Here is a 26,469-nt window from a genome sequence, read left to right as displayed (position 1 = left end):
ATCTTTTGTACGTTGGCAAGAGATACTAAAAATATGGTGTTTAATTGGTGTGACCTTCCCACCAAACAGTTAAGTAAATGAAGTGCTAGTCTTCGCTCGGAATTGGGGGCATTGCCCTAAAAAGAAATAGTTGCTATCTTTTGTTGTATATGGAACATTATGGAGTCTTTGGAAGGATAGAAATGATCGAATATTCAGAGGCATGATTTTGGAACCGGCGAAGATTGTGGACATTATTAAAGCTATGGTTTTCACGTGGAAAAAATATAGGAAGAATAGAAGTACTGAAGATGATTGGGTTAAGAAGTGTTTTTCGCCCTTAAGTTGTATTTAATTTTGTATGCTTGTATCATGTACTTTTGGCCGTAGCTCCTTGCTAGGGTCCATATTTTATATATTTACCGGTTAAAAAAAAAACATATAATTAAGGCGGGAATCACCTATTCTCATCCCTACTTAGAGCCTTATCAAGTTAAATAAGAAGAAATTATATCCATTAAATTTTCCGTTTGAAAAATGAGTAAGCGGTGATGACATTTATTGACATCACTATCCAAGGGTGATGAGAATCGACAACCAGGTTTTCTTTCCACTTTTTTCAACAATATATTGCATTATGATATGTTCTTTGGACCAGATATATTTATTATATTAAAAACACTATACACAAAGTCGGGCCAAAACCCATTGCGATGTTACTTGAACACCAGTTTTGAAATCCCCCTCGATCTCTTCTTTTCTTTTTACATTTTTCATAATTCGTAAAGATTCTCACTGTGGTGACTGTGGTTGATGGCAATCATGGTGGTTTTCCTTGTCCTATTTCTGATTAAGCCAGGAGTTTCACAGACAAACAACAGCCAAAACAATATTAACACACCCATCAGATCATTCTGTGGTCGTAACCCTCCGATAACTCTATCAAAATTTGTCAACAACCGCAATTCTACCCTCGCTGAGATCAGAAGAAAGCTTTCAAGCAACGATGTCTTCTATGCTACAGCACAGAGTTTATCAGAAAAAGACTCCGTCTTTGGAGCTGCTTTGTGCAGGAACTACCTCTCCACAGCTCAGTGTGTGGCTTGTTTCGATGAGGGTGTAGCTCAACTAATCGGCTGCGTTACTGGCAATGGCGCTTATGTTTTCTTGGATGACTGTTTTGTCAGGTAAACTTTTCTTGTATCTATAAAATCTACTAATTCAGAATTTTAATTAGTTGAAGAAGCAACCAGTTTTACAAAACTCAATATATATTTTCAGGTGCGATTGCTCCGTTATTAAGTTTCAATTTTTATTTTATAATTTATTCAATTTTTAAACCATTTAAAATCTCTATATATAGAATTCGTCCTTTCTAATACTTCCCATCCTTTGTCTTGTTTGTTTGGCTGTGATATCCAGCGGCTCCTCAAACTTCTAGTAATTTAATAAGTTTTACTAACTTTTTTTTTTTTTTTTTTTTTTTTTGTAATTTTAAGATTAATAACCTTTTCCGTGTTTTTTGCACTTGCATATTGTTGACAAAATAAAATGTAATTGTGTTGTATGCTAATGCCGCAACCAACTGGTATTCCTTATTTTCCTTGTCTTCACTTTTCCACGATGCCTATATTTACTTTATTTCATTTCATAAAAAATATACAGAAATGTAGTCCATAGTATTATAATAATGTATAATAATTACAAAATGTAGTCCATGGGCAGGGACCTACATATATTTTAGATGGGTCTTAGGACCTACCCAAATTTTAATATTTTTTTCGAAATTATATAAAATATTTTTTAAGATCTAATCTTGTGGTATTGAAAAATTTGAAGGCCTATGTAATTTTCAATGAGTGAACCATGTGTCATGTGTTTTAGATTTGACATTTTATGGGGTATTTTCATATGGTTTTATGGATAGATCGAAGTATATGGTTCCATGTTTTCCATATATTCCTTTGATTTGATCCATAAAACATTATGAAAATGCATATTCATCTTAACAAATCAAAAATATATTGTCATAATTAAATATAATTAAACATAATTCAATTTTAAATTATATTTTACTTATTATTCTATATAAAGTTGGAACCAAAATATCCACACGTTATTTGGAATTTGTGATTTCTAAAACTGTGAAGCTGTTTAAAGTTTAAAGGATAATAGTCAAACTTGCTTGGAAATGTCACCATCAAGATACAATGAATACTGAATCAATTCAACGACTACCTTTTCTCTTATTTACGTCAAAGTGCATGACTATTGTACCAGAAGTCAAATTCAATGTTTGGTGGCTTGGAATTTAGCAGGCTACTTGTGTCTTTTATTACTTGTTATTTTCGTGTCACATTTCACCGCCCATTCATTTTAACTTTATTCTTCAAAACTCAAAATTAAAATTGTAGCATTTCATTTTATTTTATTATTTCCTTTTTAAATAAATTTATTATAATTTAAAAACTATAATTTAATAAATAAATTCAATTAATTAGCATAGGTATTTTCAGAGTTTTAAATTTATATATATATATATATATATATATATATATATATATATATATATATATATATATATATATATATATTATATTTCGATTACATTAAAAAAATAGACCGTAGAAGAAGAAAGAAAGGAGAAAAGAGAGGACAGAGAGTGCGGGGACTACGTATACTCCCCGTTTGGCTAACCACTGCACGTTTACGACACCCACGATGTGGTGTTCCGTGTGTGGTGAAACATCCAACTCAGCCTCAACGAGCTATGCAAGTTTTGTACACCATCCGGCCTAAAAATCATACACCGTCATTTTTTTAGCTCTTTGGAATCTTTTTGTTCAAACTCTATAAACACTCCAAAATTATGGTGAATTATTTCTTGACTTCTTCCATGTATGTGGTTTTTTTTCGGTATTCCACGTAAATCTTTGCGTCTCTTTTATTGAATATATTGATTCGTATTTTGTTGGGTGGTTGAGTACTATTTAATATATTTGATCTCCTTCCGCATTGAGCTTCAGATTCATGGGCGTACAACCACAACCGTCGTTTACGACACATTACTCAACGTGTTAACTATTTTTATAAGGATTTCTCAATTTAGTAAAAAATTCTTCCCACTTACACTAAAATAATAAATCATTAACGATCCACTCCCAAGTTCACTACAGAAAAAATAATAAAAAATAAAAAATAAAAAATAAAAAAAACAAAAAAAAAAACTTGTTGATACGTTTGGTTTTCTCGCACCGGATGCGGTAGAGCTTCTTAATAGAGTACAACGGATTATGCATTGCAATGGTATATCCCCTAGTTCTATGAATGTAGTCTTTAAAAGATTGAGTTTTGCTATACAAAAAGGCTTAGCGGCGCAACTTATTGCCCGTTTGTAATCTCACTTGTTGTACGATGATAATTAAATTTATGGGTATTACATATAGAATTGAAAAGAAAGCAGAGAAAAAAAAGGATGATCTTCCTTTCCTTTCTTTCCCAATACCTCTGATTTTGGAGGACAATTTAAAAGGGAAATTAATATAGATCTTCCTTTCTTTTTTCTTATGTTCCTTCCATAACTAAACTTATGAGTAATGATTTTTTTTTTTAACAATCCTCATGTTTCCTTTCCTTTTTCTCCGTAAATGAAACTCATGAGCAATGTGTAACTGATGAAGAAAAGGTCTCCCTGGACGACTATTGTTACCAGAACAAAGAGGAGGTTTATTTTGTGATTCATAACTTTTAGGAAAATTTCTATTCTTAATTACATTCGATCACTAATTCTCTAGAGGACAAGGAACACGTAGTCGAGGAGGATTATTTGGAGGAAGAAATGACTAAATTAGTAATGTCAAATATTAAGAAGAAAAAGGGTTAGAAAGATGGAAAAAAATGATAGCCCTAGTACATAAGTGGACAATGAAGACTCTAACAAATAATTTTCCTTGTGATTTTTCCAAAAATGAATACAAAGGTAATCGTGTGTTCACAAATCTAACTCTAGTATGGTCCAATACCACACCTTCGAATTCCAACAAGAGGTTAGATGTACTTCTAACTCAGATTATAAAAAATTTAGATCTAAACTTTGACTAGAATCTATTATTCAAAAGAAAAAAAAAATCCCACAATCTTAAATTAACGTTGTTCTGTCTCCAAAGAATTTCACAACATTAGTCAGCACCATGGAGCTAGGTATATCAATTGGTTTAATTTTAGGAATGGATGATCTAATCAAGAGTACGATTGTCAGGAATGGTGACTCACATGGTTTACATTACAGTGTTTGTCCATACTATCAATGAGGCAGGGCAATACTTCAAGAGGTTTTGGATTTTGGATTGGTGATATGGTTAACTGCCATATGGCTAACTTTTTGTGCATCTAAGAGCGAAGATTTAAAAACATTAAAGAGGGTCACGTACAACCTATTTGGGTAACGAAGAACATGATACACCTGGATCCAAATTTTTAAACCATATTAATTTTCTGCTAATTCATTTTCCTCTCTTTGGAGTGTTATAGGGCTACTTATCCTATATTGGTGATTTTAGTGATATCAATATATATTAGGGTAGTTATTATTGTTATCAAGAACAATTGAGTTCTATTTTCTGTTTAAGATTGGAGGTGTGGGGTGTACATTCGAATTGTCAGCACTCCTTGCGAGGTCAAAGAGGCAGAGCCCCTGGTGGTGGTTCCCACGAAAAATAGGTTGTGAACTTGTGTTTCTCAATTCGAATTAGGCTTGTAATTCAGATTTATCCTACTTATGAATTTGTGTACCCTAGGCAATAGGAAAGAGTTACAGATTTCAGAAAGTATTGGCAAAACATGATCCTAGAAATTATCAAAGTTTACATATTGTTATTCTGATTCCCTAAAACTAACACGCTACACTCGGATCATTGCTCTATTTTCTTGGACACAAATTTTAGGGATTTCGGGTAGAGCCGCTTTCAGTTTTTTAGTTCTTGGCTTATTAAGGACAAGGTTTATTAGATAGTCAAAGATAGACGGCATACCAAACATGATTTGGATTAGATAGTCAAAGATAGATGGCATACCAAGCATGTTCGGCTTTCCATTTTCCCTGCAATCAAGAGACTTTCAAAAAAATTAAGAAAATTAAAAGCATGACGTCCTTAAGAAAAAGGTGGAATCCATAGAAACCATTGTAGAATTTGACTTGTTGGATGAAAATTTCATTATGGAGAAGGTATAATGTATTTCTATACTCCAAGATTTCAAAACCAAATCTTTTTTTGAATCTAAGGCAAAAACCACATTCTAAATGGGCCCTTGTTGTCGATGAGAACACAAGTTATTTTCACGAGTTGTTAAACTCGAGAATAAACAACCTTAATATTAATGGATCTTTCGTTTCTTATCCGAACATAATCAAAGATGAGATTTATAAATACTTTACGGTCAAAATTTAAGATCTGGTCATGAACAGACACAACTTTTATAGCGAAAAAGTCTTGAAAATCATGGAAACATAAAATAATTCCTTGGAAGCATCGTTCACATTTGAGTAGATAAAGGAGGCGGTGTAGGGTTGTGGAAATGAAAAGGCACCTAAACTAGACGGTTTTACTTTCCTAATTCATAAATAATTCTAGGATATCATGAGCACGAAGATCATTGACCTCATTGGACATTAGACTCATTAACCTTAGTGGGTGCATGAAAAAATTATTTCCAAAGTACTTGCGGAAAGCCTCAAGAATGTTATTTAGTAGCTTATTTTCAACGACCAATCAACTTTCGTTTCGAAGAAGATTATCTTAAATGGTCCGTTAGTAGTTAATGATCGAGGTCATCACCTATTAGTAGTTGTTGAAGGTGGACTATGGTAAGTGTTTCGATAAACTCAAATGGAACTTCTTGGATGATATATTGAACCTATGGGCTTAAGAGTTGAACTGAGGACTTGGACTCGGGCATCCCTTATACGTCCATGGTCTTAGTAGTTGTAAACGGGTCCCTCGTCAACCAATTCAGAAAAGGGTGATACAAGACACCTAAGGCGGACCTACAGTTGGGGCAGTTGCCCCGACAACAAATAAAAAATTAATTAAAAATAGGTTTTTTTCCAAAAAAAATATTATATTTGAAACCTTCAAAATTATATATATGTTGATTCTTCAGAAATATTTGCCCCATATAAAAAGTTATAAAAAAAATTGCACCGTTTTTGGAAAATTCTTGGGGGAGCCCCTGTGGACACCCCTTTTTCTTTGCTTGTTTTCATAATCACATTAGAGAAGCTAAAATTAGTTGTTTTGGAGGCAAGTTCTATAAAAATATGTTTTTTTTCAAAATCTTTTCAATCAATCTGATTTTACCAGTTCCTATAACTTTGGATATTTTTGCTCGAAACCGGTTTGAAACCGATCTGGTTTTGACTCAAACTGGCTTTGACTTTTGTTGACCAAGATCAATATGAAGGCGTTGATTTCCTCCGTGGAGCACATCTTCTGCATCAATCAATTGGTTAGCTTTGTCGATTGCGACGTCAACATCTCTATATTTCTTGTAGATTGTGATGTAACAACCTCGTTTCCCGCCACCTTGTCTTGTATTGTGACGTTGACGTTTGATCTCGCCGGGCTTTTAACCGGAGAGTTTATAGAAAAATCATGTTTCCCTGTTACTTTCAGAACCTTCAAAACTATCCATAGCAAAATCACTATCATTAAGATTGGGAGCCCATGTTTGTTAATCAACCATGTTTTCCATCACCAAATAACCACATAGTTTCCATCGTCACCTTAGGTGGGAAGGGGGAAGATTAGTATATCGATCCCAACAAAGAATATAACTTTATTTTGAAACCTAGCCCTCGATAGCTTCTTAATTAATACTATTAGTTGTTCTTGCTCTCCAAAAAAAATCAGTTAAACATTTCAATCATATACCTACCAAGACATTATCTCATATATTATGTTTGGCCAAAAAGATTGTTAATTTGGATTGTGGGCGTATTATTTACTATTTTCTACAAGTTGTGAAATAATCATATTTTTATTATATTCAGCAAGTTTGGGAAAACATTTCTAATGAATCAAAGCCCTTTGTTGTTAAGGTACGAGAACTATACTGACTTCTACGCTAACCCAGACGTGGTCGAGGATGTTGGTATAGCACCACTTCAATTATGTGGCAATCAGATGCCATATCAGCCAGCTATTTTCAGCCAAGCTGTAGATGGGTTGTTATCAGATATTAAAGACGCCACTCCAAAAACCACTAACTTCTATGTAGCATCTACAAGGCAAAACACAAATGGAAATGGAAATGGAACTGTGTATGCTATTGCACAGTGTATTCAAAATATAACAGAGGGCATTTGCCAAAACTGCATCAATGCAGCGTATACGAGTTTATCAAATTGTCTTCCTAACACAGAAGGAAGGTCTATCTACATGGGTTGTTTTGCAAGGTATTCAGAGACTCCATTCTTCAACGATAACCAGACAGTAGACATCACAAATTTTATAAAAGGTTAGGCTATTACTTGACGTTTCAAGTTTCTTTGGCTTCTAATCTAGCTTTACTGAATCCATTAATTGTTTCCTTGAAATATAACAGTTGTTGGGCATTCAAGTAACGTACCCAAAATTATTGGAGCAATTGGAGGTGTAGGTCTTATATTCATTTTGATTGTTTATTGGTTATGGTTTCGACTGTGGAAGAAATCTAAGAAGACAAAAGAAGGTAATTGTATAACTTTGTATTATTTCCCAGTGGTCTGTTAACAAAATGTTAGGCTTAGCTTCATCACACTGATAACATCTATCTTTATCTATGTGAACCATGTGATGCCTTTATAGGCGAACCAGACCTGGACGGGAGAATTAACTACAATTATAAACATCTGCAGTCTGCAACAAACAATTTCAGCGAAGAGAATATTTTAGGAAGAGGAGGTTTTGGTGATGTGTTCAAGGTATTAAAGATGAACTTTTTATATTGCATTTTTTATTATGTTATCAGTATTACACCGAAACATGTTAGTTGTTATAGCTTTAAAATGATATCACTTCGGTTTTATTACCTAATTAATTTCATATATTAGTGATCAAATGGGAGTGCTATTATTTCTTTGCTATTATATGTTTGAATCAACTACATTAAAACCTAAATTATTAATATGACTAATTTCTTCTATATGTTTTTATTAGGCGCTTCTTGATGATAACAATATTGTGGCTGTTAAGAAAATTCAAGTAGGGAATGCTAAAGCAAAAGAAGAATTCGAAAACGAAGTGAAGCTCATAAGTAATGTTCACCATCGAAATCTTCTTCGTCTCCTAGGATGGTCAAGCGAAGGATCTAATCTACTTCTTGTCCTTGAATACATGCCCAATGGCAGTCTTGATAGATTCTTGTGGGGTCAGCTACGTTCTTATACATCATCAATGATAGTTATTAAAATTGAAATAGATGGTAATACTAATATATGTCTTGATATATAATGTAGGTGCAAAAAAGGGGACTTTGCACTGGAAACAACGATATGACATAATATATGGGCTAGCCAGGGGTCTTGCTCATCTTCACAATGAATTCCATGTAAAAATCATACATAGAGACATAAAGTCAAGCAACATTCTCCTTGATCATGACTTTCAACCAAAAATAGCAGATTTTGGGCTAGCAAGGTTTCACCCAGATGATCTAAGTCATATTAGCACCAAGTTTGCCGGGACATTGTAAGTTTCATTAATATATATATATATATATATATATATATATATATATATATATATCTTTGGTTACTTAACGACTCTAATGATATTGTTAATTTTTTATTGTTACATAACAAAATACCAGGGGCTATGCAGCACCAGAATATGCACTTCATGGTATTTTATCAGACAAAGTGGATACTTATAGCTTTGGCATCGTAACTCTTGAAATCATTAGTGGAAGAAGGTGTACTGACAGGAACTCTGAAAGAACATCCGTGGATTACCTGCTGGAACATGTGAGATACCCCGTTAATATTATGCTCCCTTGGTTTATAGATAGTAAAGTAAAAAAAAATAATACATATAATAAAAGAAAATAAGAATTAAGAACATCCAGAGTAAGCTTTGAAGGGTTTTATACAGAACGTTGGAAAATTTTTGATAAAGTGTCAAATGTTTTTTTAAAAGAAATATCTCATTATTTTGGGAAAAGCACTAAATGTTTCATTTCCTGTTAAAATAAAATAAAAATAATTATTTCATTAAATTAGGCAAAATATTAAATAATCAGGACATTTGTATTTAATTTTTTTAGGATTTTATCCAAAATTTTCCCAAAATAATATAATTTTTCTGCATAAAACCCGACATTTGAATTTTAATATCAGGTCTTGAGACCGTTTTAGACTAAACTCTTCTACATCACTCACACATACATACTAATAAAAAACTATATTTCGGGATGGTTGTCTTGTTGAAGCAGGCGTCAATTCTTTAGTGTTACAATACACCTTTTCTATCATTAGCTACTTCATATCAACTTAAGAAATCTTGAACTAAAAACTAAGATCGTAGCTACAATGCTTATATTTTAGTAAAAGATAAATACATTTTAATGCAATAATGTGTTAAGTGTATAGTTAGACTATAGTTCAGCCTATTTTGAATTATCGCTCATGGCCTTGTATGTTTGTATATATAGATGTAAAGAGTCATTCACAATAATATGGTATCGTAGACTTCCAAAAATCTTTCACCAAATATTGCCTCTCGGTTTTACCTTTCATGTCGTCTTCTCCTACACCGCCGAAACCTAGTTGTTTTCGGCTGCCTCTTCTCTTCACCAATGACCACCTCTACGTCCCCAATATCAAGTTCTACACCCCTCTCATTCTTGACCTAGAACGTTTCAGTTATGATTCGTCGAGAGAGATTATTACCACACATTATGAAGGCTATGAGGTTCTCGATCACATTAATGGTTCATACGATCCCCCTTCTCACAATCCTATAGATCTTGAATGGAAGAAAGTCAACTTTTACCTTGAAGATGTAATTTTATGACACTTTTTCACAAGATATTCTTCAAATGCTGCTCAAGAAGGACTCATCCTTTCGTCTTGTGTGGCTTAACATCTGAAAGCTTGTTCGCAATACTAAAGATGCTACTAAGACATAACTTGACAAAGAAATATGCAACGTCTCCATCCTCTTGGTCACGACATATTGTTCGAAAATCAAACAACTTTTTGATTTTCTTGAAAACCTTGATTTTGACACCAAGGTGTCCGATAGACATCTCATCATCTACACTATCAGCAGCCTCTCGTCTCCTTTTGCATTTTTCACAAGCATCACCAGCCATCGGTTACCATTTCCTTCTTTTTCATAGACTCGACCCATGCTCTTACTTAAGGTGAAAATAATGACTCTATGACATCTGATGTATTTGTTATTAACATGGATCGTCCTTCATCTACCACGATCATCCATACTAGATATAGTCATTCTAAAAATTGTCGCTAGCCACCATATTGATGTCGACATGTGCCAAATGGAAACACACAACCATTGAACCAACACCAACCCTATGGCTGATTTTTTTTTATCATGCCATCGAAGATCTAACATGAACGATAGAAAGTTGTTGATGCACCATAGTAGTGGGTTCGAGTTACACCTGGCACAATGCGTGCCATCCTATAAGCTCACATGACTACTATTGTTTTTCCACCATATAGGACAACTTCTACATTTGAAATTAAATGAGACCTCCTTTAACGTGGTTTGTGTCTTATCAGTCAACAACCTTACGGAAACAAATCATTATAATATTGTGTCTCTAAGTGATTCGTGTATGGGAGCATGGGTAATGAATACCGGAGAAACATGTCACGCTTATGAAAATGCAGTATTATAGTAGTAAACCAGCTCTAATTTAATATGATATTGACAATCTTCTTATATCAGTCGTTACATCCAACCTCAAGTCCTATTGTCCTCAAATAAAACTATTTTTCATCAACTGCTTGTCCATTTATAATATCATATCTTGAAGTCTTTAGCTTCAAAGCATTCCATATCATATCATATCATACTATAATATAAAGGAAACATTTTTCGTTTAACCAAATGAATTTGAAACTCCCAACTCTTCATATTTTCATATAATATACTTAATTTATTAACATAAATATGTTTTTAGTTTTAAACATTATTACAAATGGAAGACTTTGTGACTTATCAATATGATATACTTAATTTGTTAACTTTAATATATTGTTAAATAAACAACCTACATTAATATATCAAATAAGCTTAAAATTTTAGTGTAAAATTAAAATCTAAAGTAAATTATTAAATAATGCTTAAAAAAATTCAATATTTTTTTAACATAGTTAAAAGGAAAATATTAAATATAATAAATATAAAAGAAGCTAAATGGATGAATTAAATTAACTAAAAGGTTTCTGAAAACTATATTTTATAATAACTAAAATTCAATTTAGTTGTTTTTAAATCAATTTAAAATAATAATCGTTAAAAATAATAGAAACTTAGAAATTAAATTATAATAGATTAAAAATAGTTGATGATAATTTAAATAATCATCATGATGAAATTAAAATATCATCAATTTTTTTTTAAATTAATAAATCATAACAGTAGTAAATTAAAATAGTTGATAAATATAACTAATTTTATACTCACATAAAACATGAGTAGAGACCATTAAATAATTTAATTTTAATAAGCGTTATTTTATCTATTGTTCAAATTAATTATAATTTTCTATAAACTAAATTTAATAATTATTATTTTATAAACATCATCATAAATAGAAGACTTCTTGAATTGTGTGTATGATATACTAAATTTTTTTTACTTCAATATAGTGTTTCATAACCTAAGTTAATATATCAAACAAACTTACAAATATAGTGTAAAATTTAAAGCCAAAAGTAAAATATCAAATAAAGTTAAAAAAAATCAACTTACATTTTAAAAACATTTATAAGGAAAATATTGAATACGAAAAACATAAAATAACCTAAATCTAAAATTTGAATTAACTAAAATTATCATATCATCTATATCTATATTTATCTATTTATACTTATAAAAGAATCATTTTCCCTTTCACCACATTCATTTGAAACTCTCATGTATTTTTCCTTTCACCACATTTATTTGAAACTCCTATGACTTTTCAATCTCTTTATAATAATGATTATGGGTTAATAAGATTAAATAAATATCAAACTTAAAGTGTAATCATATATAAACTAAATTTAAATATTAAAATAATATCTTTAATTCTACTTATAAAGTTATGTTTTTAACTTTAAACATATTATACTTAATTTATTAGTTTTAATATATTGTTGGATGTAAACCATTATCATTTTAAAGCTACAACCTCTTAACAATTTTTATAAAATACCGAAATTATATATTTGAATATAACATTACATGATCAACTTAAATATAGATTTTAGTTTAACTTAAACAACCTAAAAAATCTTTTGTAAATAGCTAAAAATGATAACGTTTAGTGGCTTTCTAATAATGATTATAATTTGGTTAATAGGGTAAAATATATATCAAACCTAAAGTGTAATAAAAAATAAACTAAATTTTAATATTAAAATAATCTCTTTAATTTTACTTATAAAGTTATGTCTTCAACTTTTAACATATTATACTTAATTTATTAGATTTAATATGTTGTTTTATGTAAACCAATATCAATTTAAAACTACAACTTTTGAACAGTTTGGACAAAATACTTAAATTGTTAATTTAAATATAACATTACAATGTCAACTTAAATATAAATTCCACTCCTACTTAAAAAACTCAATGAATATTTTGTGAATACTTAAAAATGATAAACTGTAGTGCTAAATACAAAAACTAAATTATAATCTTAATTTAACTAAAATATTTCCTAAATATATTTTTATAATCATTAAAAATTTTCAAATAAGTACTTTAAAATGATTTACAATGTCAATAGTTAAAAATAATTCTATATAAAAGATTATATTGTTACCTGTAAAATCAAAAAACAATGTTTGATGTTTTAAATAATTATAATGATATAAACTAAAACGTTAAGCAAACAAATTTTAGAAAATTAATTGAGAATAACAACAATTATAAATAACATTAAACCATATATTATATTTAATTTTATTCATAAGTAACTCGCAGATAGAAGTTAGGGATGGCAAAAAAACCCGAACCCGACGAGAAAACCCGAATCCCGAAGATTTTGGGGCGGGTCGGGTCACTCTTATCGGGTTTCGGGTCGGGTTTCGGGTCATTATCGGGTTTTTAGTTCGGGTTCGGGTCAGGGAGTGGGGTATGCATGCCCCGACCCGCCCCGACCCGAAAAATTATATATATATATATATATATATATATATATATATATATATATATATATATATATATATATATATATATAAAATGAGATTTCATCCCTCTAACCCATTTCAGCCACCCGAAGAATTTAACCTTCAATCCCATCACGTATTCCCAATTTCTCACTATTGTGATGAATTTAGTTACGATATTAGACTTTAGTAATTTCTATTTGGTTCACTTATGTTAAGAACTTATTTGTATTTTAAGCATTTATAAGGTTTTAATTTATCAATTGTTTCATTGTAGTTTTCCTAATTTTTTCTGCCACCATTTCCGGGTCGGGTTTCGGGTCTATATCGGGTTTCGGGTTTCGGGTCGGGTTCGGGGATATTTTTAGCCCCGACGGGGCGCCCCGATAAGAAACCCGTCGGGTTTCGGGTCGGGTTCGGGGACAAATATAAATATCGGGTTCGGGTATGGGATATGTCGCCCCGCCCCGAACCCGCCCCGTTGCCATTCCTAATAGAAGTCATTCAAACGGTTAAGATTATGCAGTTAAAATAGATGTGTATATATATATATATATATATATATATATATATATATATATATATATATATATATATATATTATCATATAATTTAAAATAATCAATATATTATATCAATTTAGTATACAAATTATTATATTAAATTTAACAACAACAACGTTATTGTTATATTTAAATATATATATATATATATATATATATATATATATATATATATATATATATATATTTGTAAAGACTTCAACTATATAGGTGTTTATGCACAACGTGCGGGCATTCGCCTAGTATCATATCATATTATATTATAAAGGAAGCATTTGTCCTTTCACCACACTAATTTGAAACTGTCATGCATTTTTCCTTTCATAATATTCATTTGAAACTCTCATGACTCTTCAATTTTTTTCTAATAATAATTATAAGTTGGTTAATAATACTAAATAAATATCAAATCTAAAGTGTAATATAAACTAACTTTTAATATTAAAATAATATATTTACTTCTACTTATAAATTTATGTTTTTTAACTTTTAACATATTATACTTAATTTATTAGTTTTAGTATATTGTTGGATGCAAACCGTTATCATTTTAAAGATACAAATTTGGAACAATTTGTATAAAATATTTAAATTATTAATTTGAATTTAGCATTACAGGGTCAACTTAAATATAAATTTTAATTTAACATAAACAAACCAAAGAATATTTTGTAAATAGTTAAAATTGATTAATTATAGTGTCTTTCTAATAATTATTATAAGTTGGTTAGTAAGGTTAAATAAGTATCAAACCTAAAGTGTAATCATAAATATACTAAATTTCAATTTTAAAATAATATCTTTACTTCAACTTATAAAGGTATATCTTTAACGTTTAACATATTATACTTAATTTAATAGATTTAATATGTTGTTGTGTGTAAACTATTATCAGTTTAAGGTTACACATTTTGAACAGTTTTGACAAAAATACTTAAATGGTTAATTTAAATATAACATTACAATGTCAACTTAAATATAAATTTCAGTTCCACTTAGAAAAACCAATGAATATTTTGTAAATAATTAAAATTGATAAATTATAGTGATAAATGCAAAAACTAAATTGTAATTTTAATTTAACTAAAATATTTCCTAAAGATATTTTTATAATCATTAAAAGTTTTCAAATAAGTATATTAAAATAAATTACAATAACAACAGTTAAAAATAACTTTATATAAATTATTATATTGTTACCTTTAAAATAGAAAACCAATGTTTGATTTTCTAAATAATTATAATGATAGAAATTAAAACGTTAAACAAATAAATTTTAAAAAATTAATTAACTATAAAAACAACTATAAATAACATTAAACTGTACATTAAAACATATATTATATCAATTTAGTATACGAATTATTATATCAAATTTAACAACAACGTTATTGCTATATTTAAAAAACAAACATATATTTGTAAAGACTTTAACTATATAGGTGTTTCTGCGCAATGCACGGGCATTCGCCTAGTATCTTATAATAGATGCATTTTTTTTCTCAAACTACATTCTTTTGAAACCCCTTTCTTTTAACTATTACAACTCAAAAGTCTTCTTAATAATGCTTTAACACTCAAAGGTTTTTTAGATTATAATATGTTTATTAAACACTTAGTAAAAAATTTACTATAAAAGGCTTAATTTTTTGGGTAGACATACATACAAATCACATACACATTTTACAAAGAAAACATGTTTAGAGGTTTTTGTGTTTGTTTGAGGTCTTATGACCACTTTTCGAGATATGTTATTATGTTATAGTTTTTAATTTGTAAGTTTGTTATATACTTTTTTTTTGTTTTAGTGGTTTTTGGATTATTTTAATACAGTCGTTATATGTTGTGGTTTAATTATTAATATATATTAAATCAGATACATGTTATCGAACACATGTTATATACCATGGTATGGATAATATTTAATTAGATATGTAAAATATGATTGTTTGTTTTTTACCACTTAAAAAAATAACTAATTAAAAGTCATGAATATGTTACAATTTTAATGTAAGTATGAAAGAAATACTTTTTTACCACCTTTATTTGAAACCCTCATTACTTTTCAATTTCTTTCTAATAATATTTATAAATTGGTTAGTAATGTTAAATAAGTGCAAAACATAAATTGTAATCTTAAAATTAACTAAATTTCAATATCAAATTAACATATTTTACTTTTACTTATAACGTTATGTCTTTAAATTTTAATATATTATATTTAACTTATTAATTTCGATATGCTGTCATATGTGAATAATTGTCAGTTTAAAGTCACAACTTTTGAATAGTTTGTGTAAAATACTTCAATTGTTAATTTAAATATAGCGTTAAAGTGTTAACTTATATAAAATTTTCAATTAAAGTTAAAGAAATTCCAATGACTATTTTGTAAATAATTATAAGTTATAAATTATAATGTTAAATGTAAAACATAAATTATAATCCCAAATTAACTAAAATATTTCTTAAATCTATTTTTATAAACAATAATAATTTATAAATCAGTAGCTTACAAATAACTTATAACAATAGTAGTTAAGAGTAACATTATATAAAAAACTATATTGTTATCTTTAAAAACAAAAACAATGTTTTATGTTTAAAGTGATAGAAATGAAAAAGTTAATCAAATAATTTTTTTCAAAAACTAATTAATCATGACAACAACTATGAATATCATTAAACAATATATTTTATTTAATTTATTTATGAGTAACATGTGGGTCGAGGTTATTAAGACGATTGAGATTATATAGTTTTAATAAATTTATACTGTATCATATAATTAAAGATAATCAATGTTTATACTAAATTAGCATAAGAATTATTAGATCAAAGTTAACAATGCCATTTTAATATTTCAACAACATATATTTAAAACTTTATAGTTGTATTCTCGCAATGTGTGGATATTTGCCTAGTTATACTTATAAAACAAGCATTTTTACTTACATCACATGCATTTGAAACCTCCATGACTTTTCAATTTCATCCTATTAATTATCATAAATTGGTTAATAACATTAAATTAATGCAAAAACGAAATTCTTATCATAAATTAACTAAACTACAATATTTAAATATTATATTTTACTTCTATTTATAAAATCATGACTATAACCTCTTAACATAGTATAGTTAACTTATTAGTTTAGATATGTTGTCATATGTGAGCAATTGTTATTTATTGTAAAGTTACAACTTTGTATAATGTAACGACCAAAAATTTCCAACCAATTTAAAACATTTTAATCCATTCCAAAAATCATTAAGTTAATACAACTTGTTTTCAAAACAGTTTTAAACATCAGAGTATCCCCAGAACCACATCACAAAATCATGAAATATGAGGAGCGGTACGATCACGCCTTTGCCTTGCCACGATCACCTGATGTACCTGAAACAATAAACTGAAACCGTATGCTCGAAAGCTTAGTGAGTTCCCCCAAAATACTCATATACACATAACCGTACACATACATCAATAAACAGCATACTATGGGTCCAATCAACCGTCGGGTTGGAATACCCCAGGCCCTCAACCATCGGGTTGGAATGCCAACATACTACGAGTCCAATCATCCTCGGGATGGAATACTCTCGGCCCACAACCATCGGGTTGAAATGCCCGCATACCTATACATACAATAACTACTATGGGTCCAATCATCCTTCGGGATGGAATACCCCAGACCCACAACCATCGAGTTGGAATGCCATCATACTACAAGTCCAATCATCCTCGAGATGGAATACTCCTGGCCCACAACCATCGGGTTGGAATGCCCACATACTAGGAAACATGTGCATTTATCAAATAATCATATAACAGTCTACTGAAACAACATACTGGGGCCCTATCATCCTATCGGGATGGAATACCCTCTTCAGCTATTCAAACATGCACACATATCATAGGTAATCTCTTACCAGCATATAGAAAGTCCGACCAACTACAGGTCACTAAGCATAACCACATCCAGTCTACCAGGATGCCAATCTAACCAACCATACTAGCATATAATCATCCATTCTAGCAGAATACCATACTAACACATCACAACAGCAATTACTCAAATAAAAATTCAAAGGGTCGGCCTTGGTGCCAAAGACCCTTGGCATAGTGAGGATAACTCACCTTGAACTGTTAAAACACTGCTGGTACCCTTCTGACTGCTATCTGACAATCCTCGCACCGTTGCTCCTCTAGTTCCCCGAACTATCAATGCCACAATAACACTTAGCCCAAAACAATATCCTTCTAAGGGTAAATTGAACATTTTACCCTTAAACCAAATCTGGTCCATGGCTAAGGCCCAACACCATAAAATGAAAGGCCCAACACTAGGTAAGCTTCTCAAGCCCACTAGTGACCCACTAATGGCCCAATTTGCTACATTGGGCCCAATCCCTTAATAGGCCTCACCCTAAGCCCAAATTATATTCCTTGGCCCATATAATATGATTTTTGAGGGCCCACTAAGGCCCAAAAACCCAAACATGCCCAAAACCACGACCCAAAACTCATGATCCAACAGAGAGGGTTACGCGGGGCGTAATTCAATGTACGCCTAGCGTACATGCTCGATAATGGTATGCTGAGCGTACCTGTACGTACGCTCAGCGTAGTGCTATGCTAATTCATTTCCTTATTAAGTGCTTAAAACTTCCATCCAGGTGCTATAATCACAGATCCAAGTCCATTAAGATGTCTTAAGATATAAAGTCGGCTACTTGGTGGCTTGCAACCCACTAAATGAACCCAAACTTGAAATATAACATCATACTTCCATAAAGGTGGCTAGATCTCATGCATGATCACAAATGAGCCCTAAAGGTTGAAACTTTACTACATAAGGGACTCATATGATACTAAGGGTGGCAACCATGGACTTAGAAACGTGCTAGAGTTATAAAGATGCATTCTTGGGACCAAAAAGTCCATAAAATTGTACTAAGAGAGATCTAAGAGATTATTCATCAAGCTCAAATCTTTTTACCTTGAAGAGGTTCGAAATGAAACACTTGTCCCATATCTATAAGCTCTAGCTTCCAAGGTTCCTCCTTCCTAATCTTCTTCCTTTCTCTTCCAAGCTAAAATAAACCACCAATATGAGCTTTTCAAGGCTAAGATCTCAAAAAATGGAGGTTGGAACGTTCTAGGGTTTCTTCTGAGGTTAGGGAGGTTGATATGGGGGCTAGGGTTGAAGCCATTATGTTCTATATATAGTGGCTCAACCCAAATTAGGGTTTAATGAACTTTAGCGTACGTTGGCGTACCTTCACGTACGCTGGGCATACGCCTCACACCTCCGCGATCCAAATACCCACTACGTTGGGCGCAACCTAGCTTACGCTAGGCGTAGCCATGCGTGTCCCAAAAGCATGCATGCCCCTTTCACGTCAATTTTTCTCCATAAGGGTCATAGTAGCCAATATCTTCAAAGTATCATAACTCCTTCATTCTAGATTCGTTCCCGACGAACTTTATGTCCACGGAAAGGTGGAGAGAAGCCCTACGCTTCTTGCAACATACCCTGGTCCGAAACCTTCTCGAATGAAAACCCATTGCCCCTAAAAGACCGAAACGCCCTTACTCTTGATCTCGGGAATCTATAAATAATTACTTTTAGAACGGGCGTTGCATATAATTTATGATTTTGTGCAAAATAGTTAAATTATTAATTTCATTATAATGTTAAACGGTTAACGTAAATCAAAATTTTAGATAAACTTGAAAAAAATTGAGAGACTATTTTATAGATAGTTAAAAAATTATAGTGTTAAAATAATAATAATAATAATAATAATAATAATAATAATAATAATAATAATAATAATAACCACGAAACGATTTTTTCTAATCATTAAGAATTTTCAAATAATTAGCTTAAAAATAACTTACAATAAGAATAGTTAAAAGTAATATTATAAAAAAAATTATAATGTTATCCTAAAAACACAAGCAATGTTTGTTGGTTTAAATAATTACAATCATAGAAACCAACAATATTCATCAAATAAATTTTAAAAAGTTCAATTTCTAAAACCAAATTAAAATAATTAAAAGTTTCCACATACGCTATTTTAAATAACTTACAACAACAATAGTTAAAAGTAACATTATATATATAAATTATATTGTTACCTTTATAAACAAAAATAATATTTTATGTTTTAAATAATTACAATGATAGAAATTAAAATCTTAAGCAAATAAACTTTTTAAATTTAATTAATTATAACAACAACTATAAATAACATTAAACAATATATTATATTTAATTATATTCATGGGTAACCCGCAAGTAGAGGTCATTGAGACAATTGGGATTAGATTAGATTGTCGTTCAAAAACGTTTTTTTTGAAACAACTCGGATTATAGAATTTTAATAGATGTATACATTATCATATAATTTGAAATAAACAATGTTTATACTAACTCATTCTAAGATTTATTATATAAGAGCTAACAACAATGTCATTGATATATTTAAAAAAACATATATTTATAAAAATTTCAAATATATTTTTGTATTATACGCAACACGTGAATATTCTCCTAGTCTTATAATAAAGAAAATTCATATAAATGAATCATATCAAGTTTGTCAGCTTGGAAAACACATTAAACTTCCATTTTAGTCTTTTTAGTTCAATTATTTCAAATGGTTTTGATATTATTCATTCGTACTTGTGGACCTATCTTGTCTCTAGCGTTAGTGGATCCGGTTATAACGTGATTTTTATATCATTATTCTCATTAACTTTGAGTCGCTCTACTTAAGCACGAATCAGATGTATTTTCTAAAGTTTCGAATAATCCAGTTATGTCAAAACTTAATTCGGAATAACCATAAAAGCTTTCAAATGTGATAATGGAATTGAATATGACAATAAACTCTTCCACGATTACTTTTTCGCACATGGAATTCAATTTTGTTTCTCGTCGCCACATACTTCCCAACAAAATGGGAAATTTGAATGCATAATATGCACAATCGACATTATCTTGCGCACTATACACTCTCCTTTTCCATTCTTATTTACTACCCATATATTGGGTAGAAGCCATCCATATTGTCGCTCACCTCCTCAACATCTTACATTCACCTCCAATAATGTCACCTTGGATTTTCTTAGGTTCTTCCGCTTCCTTCACATCACTACCCCTATAATAATTAACATGTACACATTAGCTCCTAGAACCACCCATACGTACCTTTCTTGGATACCCATCCCATCGTTGTGGTTTTTGATTGCTTGACATATTATCTTGAAAAATAATCATTTTACATCATTTTGTCTTCTATGAGAGGATATTTCTTTACGGTTCACCATTCCAACCAAACCCTTATTATAAAATTTCTTTGATGACATATTCAATCCTTCCCCCATACTTCATTAAGATACTTGAATCCACTCAAATAACCCTACCTCACACCAAGCCTATCGCATCGAACCTAGGGAATCAACCCAACTATATATAGGGGTGGCAATTTATGAAACGACACGACAAAAATACGTGACGCGAAACGAAATTGGGACGAAACTGAAATTTGAATTCGTGGTCATGTCGTGTTCGTGTTAACTGTAAAAAACACGATGTCGTGTCGTGTTGTGTTCGTGTTCAAAATTCGACACGAAATTGACACGATTTAACAGTTCTTTTTCGTGTTTTCCGTGTTTGTTGTGTTATATTTGATAAATTATTCGTTAAATAAACGAGTTTTTAGTATATGCTATATTTTTCGTGTCGTGTCGTGTTTTTTGTTTTTTAATTCGTTCGTTTTTGTGTTAGTTAAAAAAAACACGACATCATGTCATGTCATGTTCGTGTTACATAAAACCTTGTCGTGGCGTGTCTTGTCAGACAAAAACACGAAACGATAGCATGATTTGCCACCCCTAACTATATACCCTATCATTCGACCTCAAATCAATCTAATACCTCACTTCCTCCAACCAACCAACCATCCAAATCATCATCATACCTTACCCCCTCATCCTTCCTCTCTATCCACTCATACTATGACTACCTTACCATAGTCACACATAAATGTAATGTAGGAACCTAAAATGAAAAAAGGAAATGAATGAAGAATCTTATGTCCTCATATCGAATGGTATATGAGTCTTCATACAAAAAAGACCCTCTGGGTCAATATGATTAGATCCATGTGCCTGTTTCACCATTACTCTCACGTTGATGGTATTTTGACTCACTACAAATCCAAAATAGTTTCCAGTGATCACATTCAACAACCGAGAGTAGAAGGTGATGATACTTTCATCCTGGTTGTTAAATTGGATACCATCCATACAATACTCAACGTTTAAGTATTATACTAGTATCATATACAACAGCTAGATGTGAAAATGCATTTTTTTCATGGTCACCTTGTATGAGACTATGTACATACATCATCCTCTTGGTTTTTGAAAGCCTATACTTCCTGACCATGTTCTTCACCTTCATATATCACTTTGTGGCCTTAAACAATACCCAAGGCATGGTATCATCATTTTCCTAGTATGCTTCTCACGTTAGCTTCTAACATAGCCATATAAACTCTTTTATAATCTTATACTAGTCATCTGACCATACTTCATATCTCTTTCTCTATGTAGATGATATCACTCTTCTGACCTCCTCAACTATATTCTCTAATATATTGTGTAGCTTAGACTTTTATATGCCATGACATACATTGGAACTTTTAATTACTTTCTTGTCATCTTTGATGTACGGTGCTACATTGGGTTTTCTTTATGAAAACAAAAGCACACAAAAAATATTCTAGAGTGGGCCAAGATGATGTAGTACAAGAAATGGTGCAACCCATCTGAATTGATCCATAAGTTGGACGATAAAGGGCCATCATTACAAGCCCACAATCTACAATATTTTAGCCAATGAACTCTAGTACCTTACCTTCATTAAACCTTACATCTCTTTCGTTTTGAGACATATTTATTTATACCTGGACGATCCTCTATAGCCATATCTACATGCTCTCAAACGCATCATGTATTAAATCTATCACACACATGACCATGGTCTATGAGTTTATGTTTCATCATGTCGGGCCTTAGAGCATATGAGGATACTGATTAGGGAAAATTCTCGGACACTAGACGCTCTATCTTAGGTTGTTATCTTTTCTTAGGAGGCAACCTTTTTTCTTGGTCCTCAAAAATGCCAAGGTGTTGTCTATCGATCCAGTGCGGAGGATGAATACAATGGAGTGGCCAACAAAGTTATTGAGACATGTTGGACATGTAGTCCACTCCTAGAGCTTCTTTTCCTTATCACAATGGTCATTGTCATATATTGTGACAACATTTGCGTAATCTGCATATCAACAAATTTGGTTGAACATCAGCAAAGCAAACATATAGAGCTTAACATCCGCTTTGTCAAGGACAATGTTTGTCTTTACCCTATTCAGTTTTGCTTACATGCCCTTGAGTTCACAATAGACATGAATATTCATGAATGGGTTAACTAGTTCATTATTTTCTGAGTTTACATTACACTTCGTAAGACTCCTCTCGATAAAAACCCGAAAAATGGGGGGAGGGGGGGGGGGTTGTTATTGTATAGTTAACCCATAGTTTAGCCCCTTTTGTATTAGTGGTCCATGACCTTTTATGTTTGTGTGTGTGTGTGTGTGTGTTTGTGTGTGTATATATATATATATATATATATATATATATACTAGTTTATAACCCGTGGAAACCACGGTTACAAAATTAATTAAATTTTTATAGTAAAAACACAAAATTATTAATTAATTATTTTAAATAAACTATTAATTAAGAGTTTTTTTAGTTATATAAATTTTAATCATTGATTTAAATAAATATGTGAAATTATATCATTTGTATTATTTTTATTTTAATTTTTATTCTAATGTTATTAATTTAATGTAATTAAAGTGAAAATTTTAAAATTTGAAATTTGAAATGGAGTTAAAAAGGGGCATACATTAATTAAGAAATATAATAATGTGACACATGACAAAAGGAGCATAAAATATGCATTAATTAGGAGGGCCAATAAGATGACACATGTCAAAAGGAGAATAAAACTATTCTTTTATTAGAATAGGGATATATATATATATATATATATATATATATATATATATATATATATATATATATATATATATAGTTAGGTTCAAATGTTTTCACTATCTATTGTGTGCCTGTATGATTGATTCTGGACCAATCATTTTAGTTATTTTAAGAAATTAATTAATGAATATTAAATACTGAAGATGTAATTAATACCCATTATATCTTCAACATATAATATGCATTAATTACTTTTTTAAAATAACTAAAATGATTGGTCCAGAATCAACTATACATGCACACAATAGGTACTGAAAACAAAATAACATAACCTACATATATATATATATATATATATATATATATATATATATATATATATACATATATATATATATATTATATATATATATATATATATATATATATATATATATATATATATATATATATATATATATATATATATATATATATATATATATATATATACTTGTAATTATATCTATTTGTGGGATGACGAATCATTCACCATAATTTATGAAACGAAACAAACGTTTTGAGTAAGTATGCTACATTTCATTTTACAACAAAATTGTTGTAATAGGTGACTAATTACCTCATTACTCGGCACGGTTAATTGTTCATTTATGCATCAAATAATGTTTCACGTTTTACCAATTTATTTATTAACAATATATTTTTTATACTAATTTATGCAACAATGTTTCACTTTTCTACCAACTTACGCAACCCACCAATTATGAAAAAAATACATCAACACGTTAAACAAGTTACTAGCAAAATGTTATATATATATATATATATATATATATATATATATATATATATATATATATATATATATATATATATATATATATATATATATATATATATATATATATATATAGGATTAAGTTCAAATGAGAACACTATTTAATCTGAGAACGTAAAAACACTACTTTATGTTACTATTCTACTATGAATTTAATATGTATACTATTGAATTAATTATAATATGAATATATTCAATTTTATATTGCTGTTTTACTATAAAATTTATATATATGTGTAGTAATTTAATAAATTCTAATGTGAATGTTAAATATGTGAGTGTTCATATATTCGATGATGAATAATGTCATAAAGTTATACATACAAAATTTTAATGTGAATATTAATGTGTGATTATTCGTATATTTGTTGATGAATAATGTCATGTCGTTGTATATACAAAATTCATAGTAGAATAGTAATATAAAGTAGTGTTCTCACGTTCTCACATTAAATAGTGTTCTCATTTGAATTTAACCCTATATATATATATATATATATATATATATATATATATATATATATATATATATATATTTCAGGAAATAAAAGGTGATAAAATACTTTGTCTAAAAGATACTTTATTATGTAAGTTGCATAAATTGTGAGCTCGTATTGCATAAATAACCACACATCCATTTAATAAATTATTGCCAATCATTTAATAAAACTGCATAAATTCCCATCGATGCACATGACTTATGTTTAGATGTTTGATCTGGATTTACACATGTAATTGTTTAGATGTTTGGTCTTGATTAACTAATGTTAAATTTGTTGTCAATTAATACTTACTCATAAATTGTTTGTTAATATTCTATAAACAGGCTTGGAAGTCATACGAAAATAAAAAGCATGTTTCGTTTATTGATGAGACGCTAGATGTGAGCCATAACCAAGAGAAACATATGATGCATATCATTGAGATTGCTTTGTTATGCACTCAATCACCAGCTTCAAAAAGACCAACCATGTCAGAAGTTATTTTGATGCTAACAAATGGCCAATTAATGGGGATTAGACAATTAACCAGACCTACTCTCATTGATCATGATAGGAGGATTCATATAGGATCTCCATATATGGTTACCAACATTGGTAATGATTTTGGAATGCCAAATGGATCAGAGGCAAGAAAAAAGGCACAAGTATATAACAAAGTAGACATAATGGAGAAGGGGGTCAATGTTGCAACAAACTAGATATTTTTCTTCTTACCTTGATAATCCTTAGGGTTGATCAATCATGGTGTGTTTAGTATATTGCTTAAAAAGGAAAATGACCAAAAAGAGGTTGCTTGAAACTTTTTTTTTTGTTACTTGGAAACCCAACCCATTCTATGTTGTTTAATAAAATTTAAGGGGTATATTACGTAAATTATGCAAAATCTTAGGTATCTTACCTAACAGCTGTCCAACATAACTTTGGCATTATTTTCATAACATAATTTATCAAGCACTTGCCACCCTTTCTTCATAAGCTTTCTCTTCTACTCTTAATGAGATAAACCCCCCACTTATGTGATACTGACTCTTTGCCATTATTTTCCTCAATTTTTTCTTAAATCCGTGCTTTTCTGAGTTTTCCAAATACGTCAACATCTTTGAATTTAATGC

At 30.2% G+C, this 26,469-nt stretch overlaps 1 protein-coding gene across 1 annotated transcript; it reads left to right on the top strand.

The window, feature by feature from the left end:
* Positions 1–618: 618 nt before the first annotated feature.
* Positions 619–26,230, top strand: LOC145087160 (cysteine-rich receptor-like protein kinase 2). Its single transcript, XM_079025069.1, has 8 exons — positions 619–1,166; positions 7,076–7,494; positions 7,582–7,707; positions 7,824–7,939; positions 8,175–8,385; positions 8,474–8,705; positions 8,827–8,980; positions 25,681–26,230. The coding sequence occupies exons 1-8, from the start codon at positions 793–795 to the stop codon at positions 26,053–26,055; spliced, it is 2,007 nt and encodes a 668-aa protein (XP_078881195.1). The 5' UTR covers positions 619–792; the 3' UTR covers positions 26,056–26,230.
* Positions 26,231–26,469: the final 239 nt, after the last annotated feature.

Source organism: Lactuca serriola, chromosome 2 (assembly GCF_051521515.1).
Source record: "Lactuca serriola cultivar US96UC23 chromosome 2, Lser_US96UC23_V15, whole genome shotgun sequence".
Lineage (NCBI taxonomy): Eukaryota > Viridiplantae > Streptophyta > Magnoliopsida > Asterales > Asteraceae > Lactuca > Lactuca serriola.
Note: the sequence above shows the minus strand (reverse complement) of the source record. Positions and strands in the feature narration are given on the sequence as shown.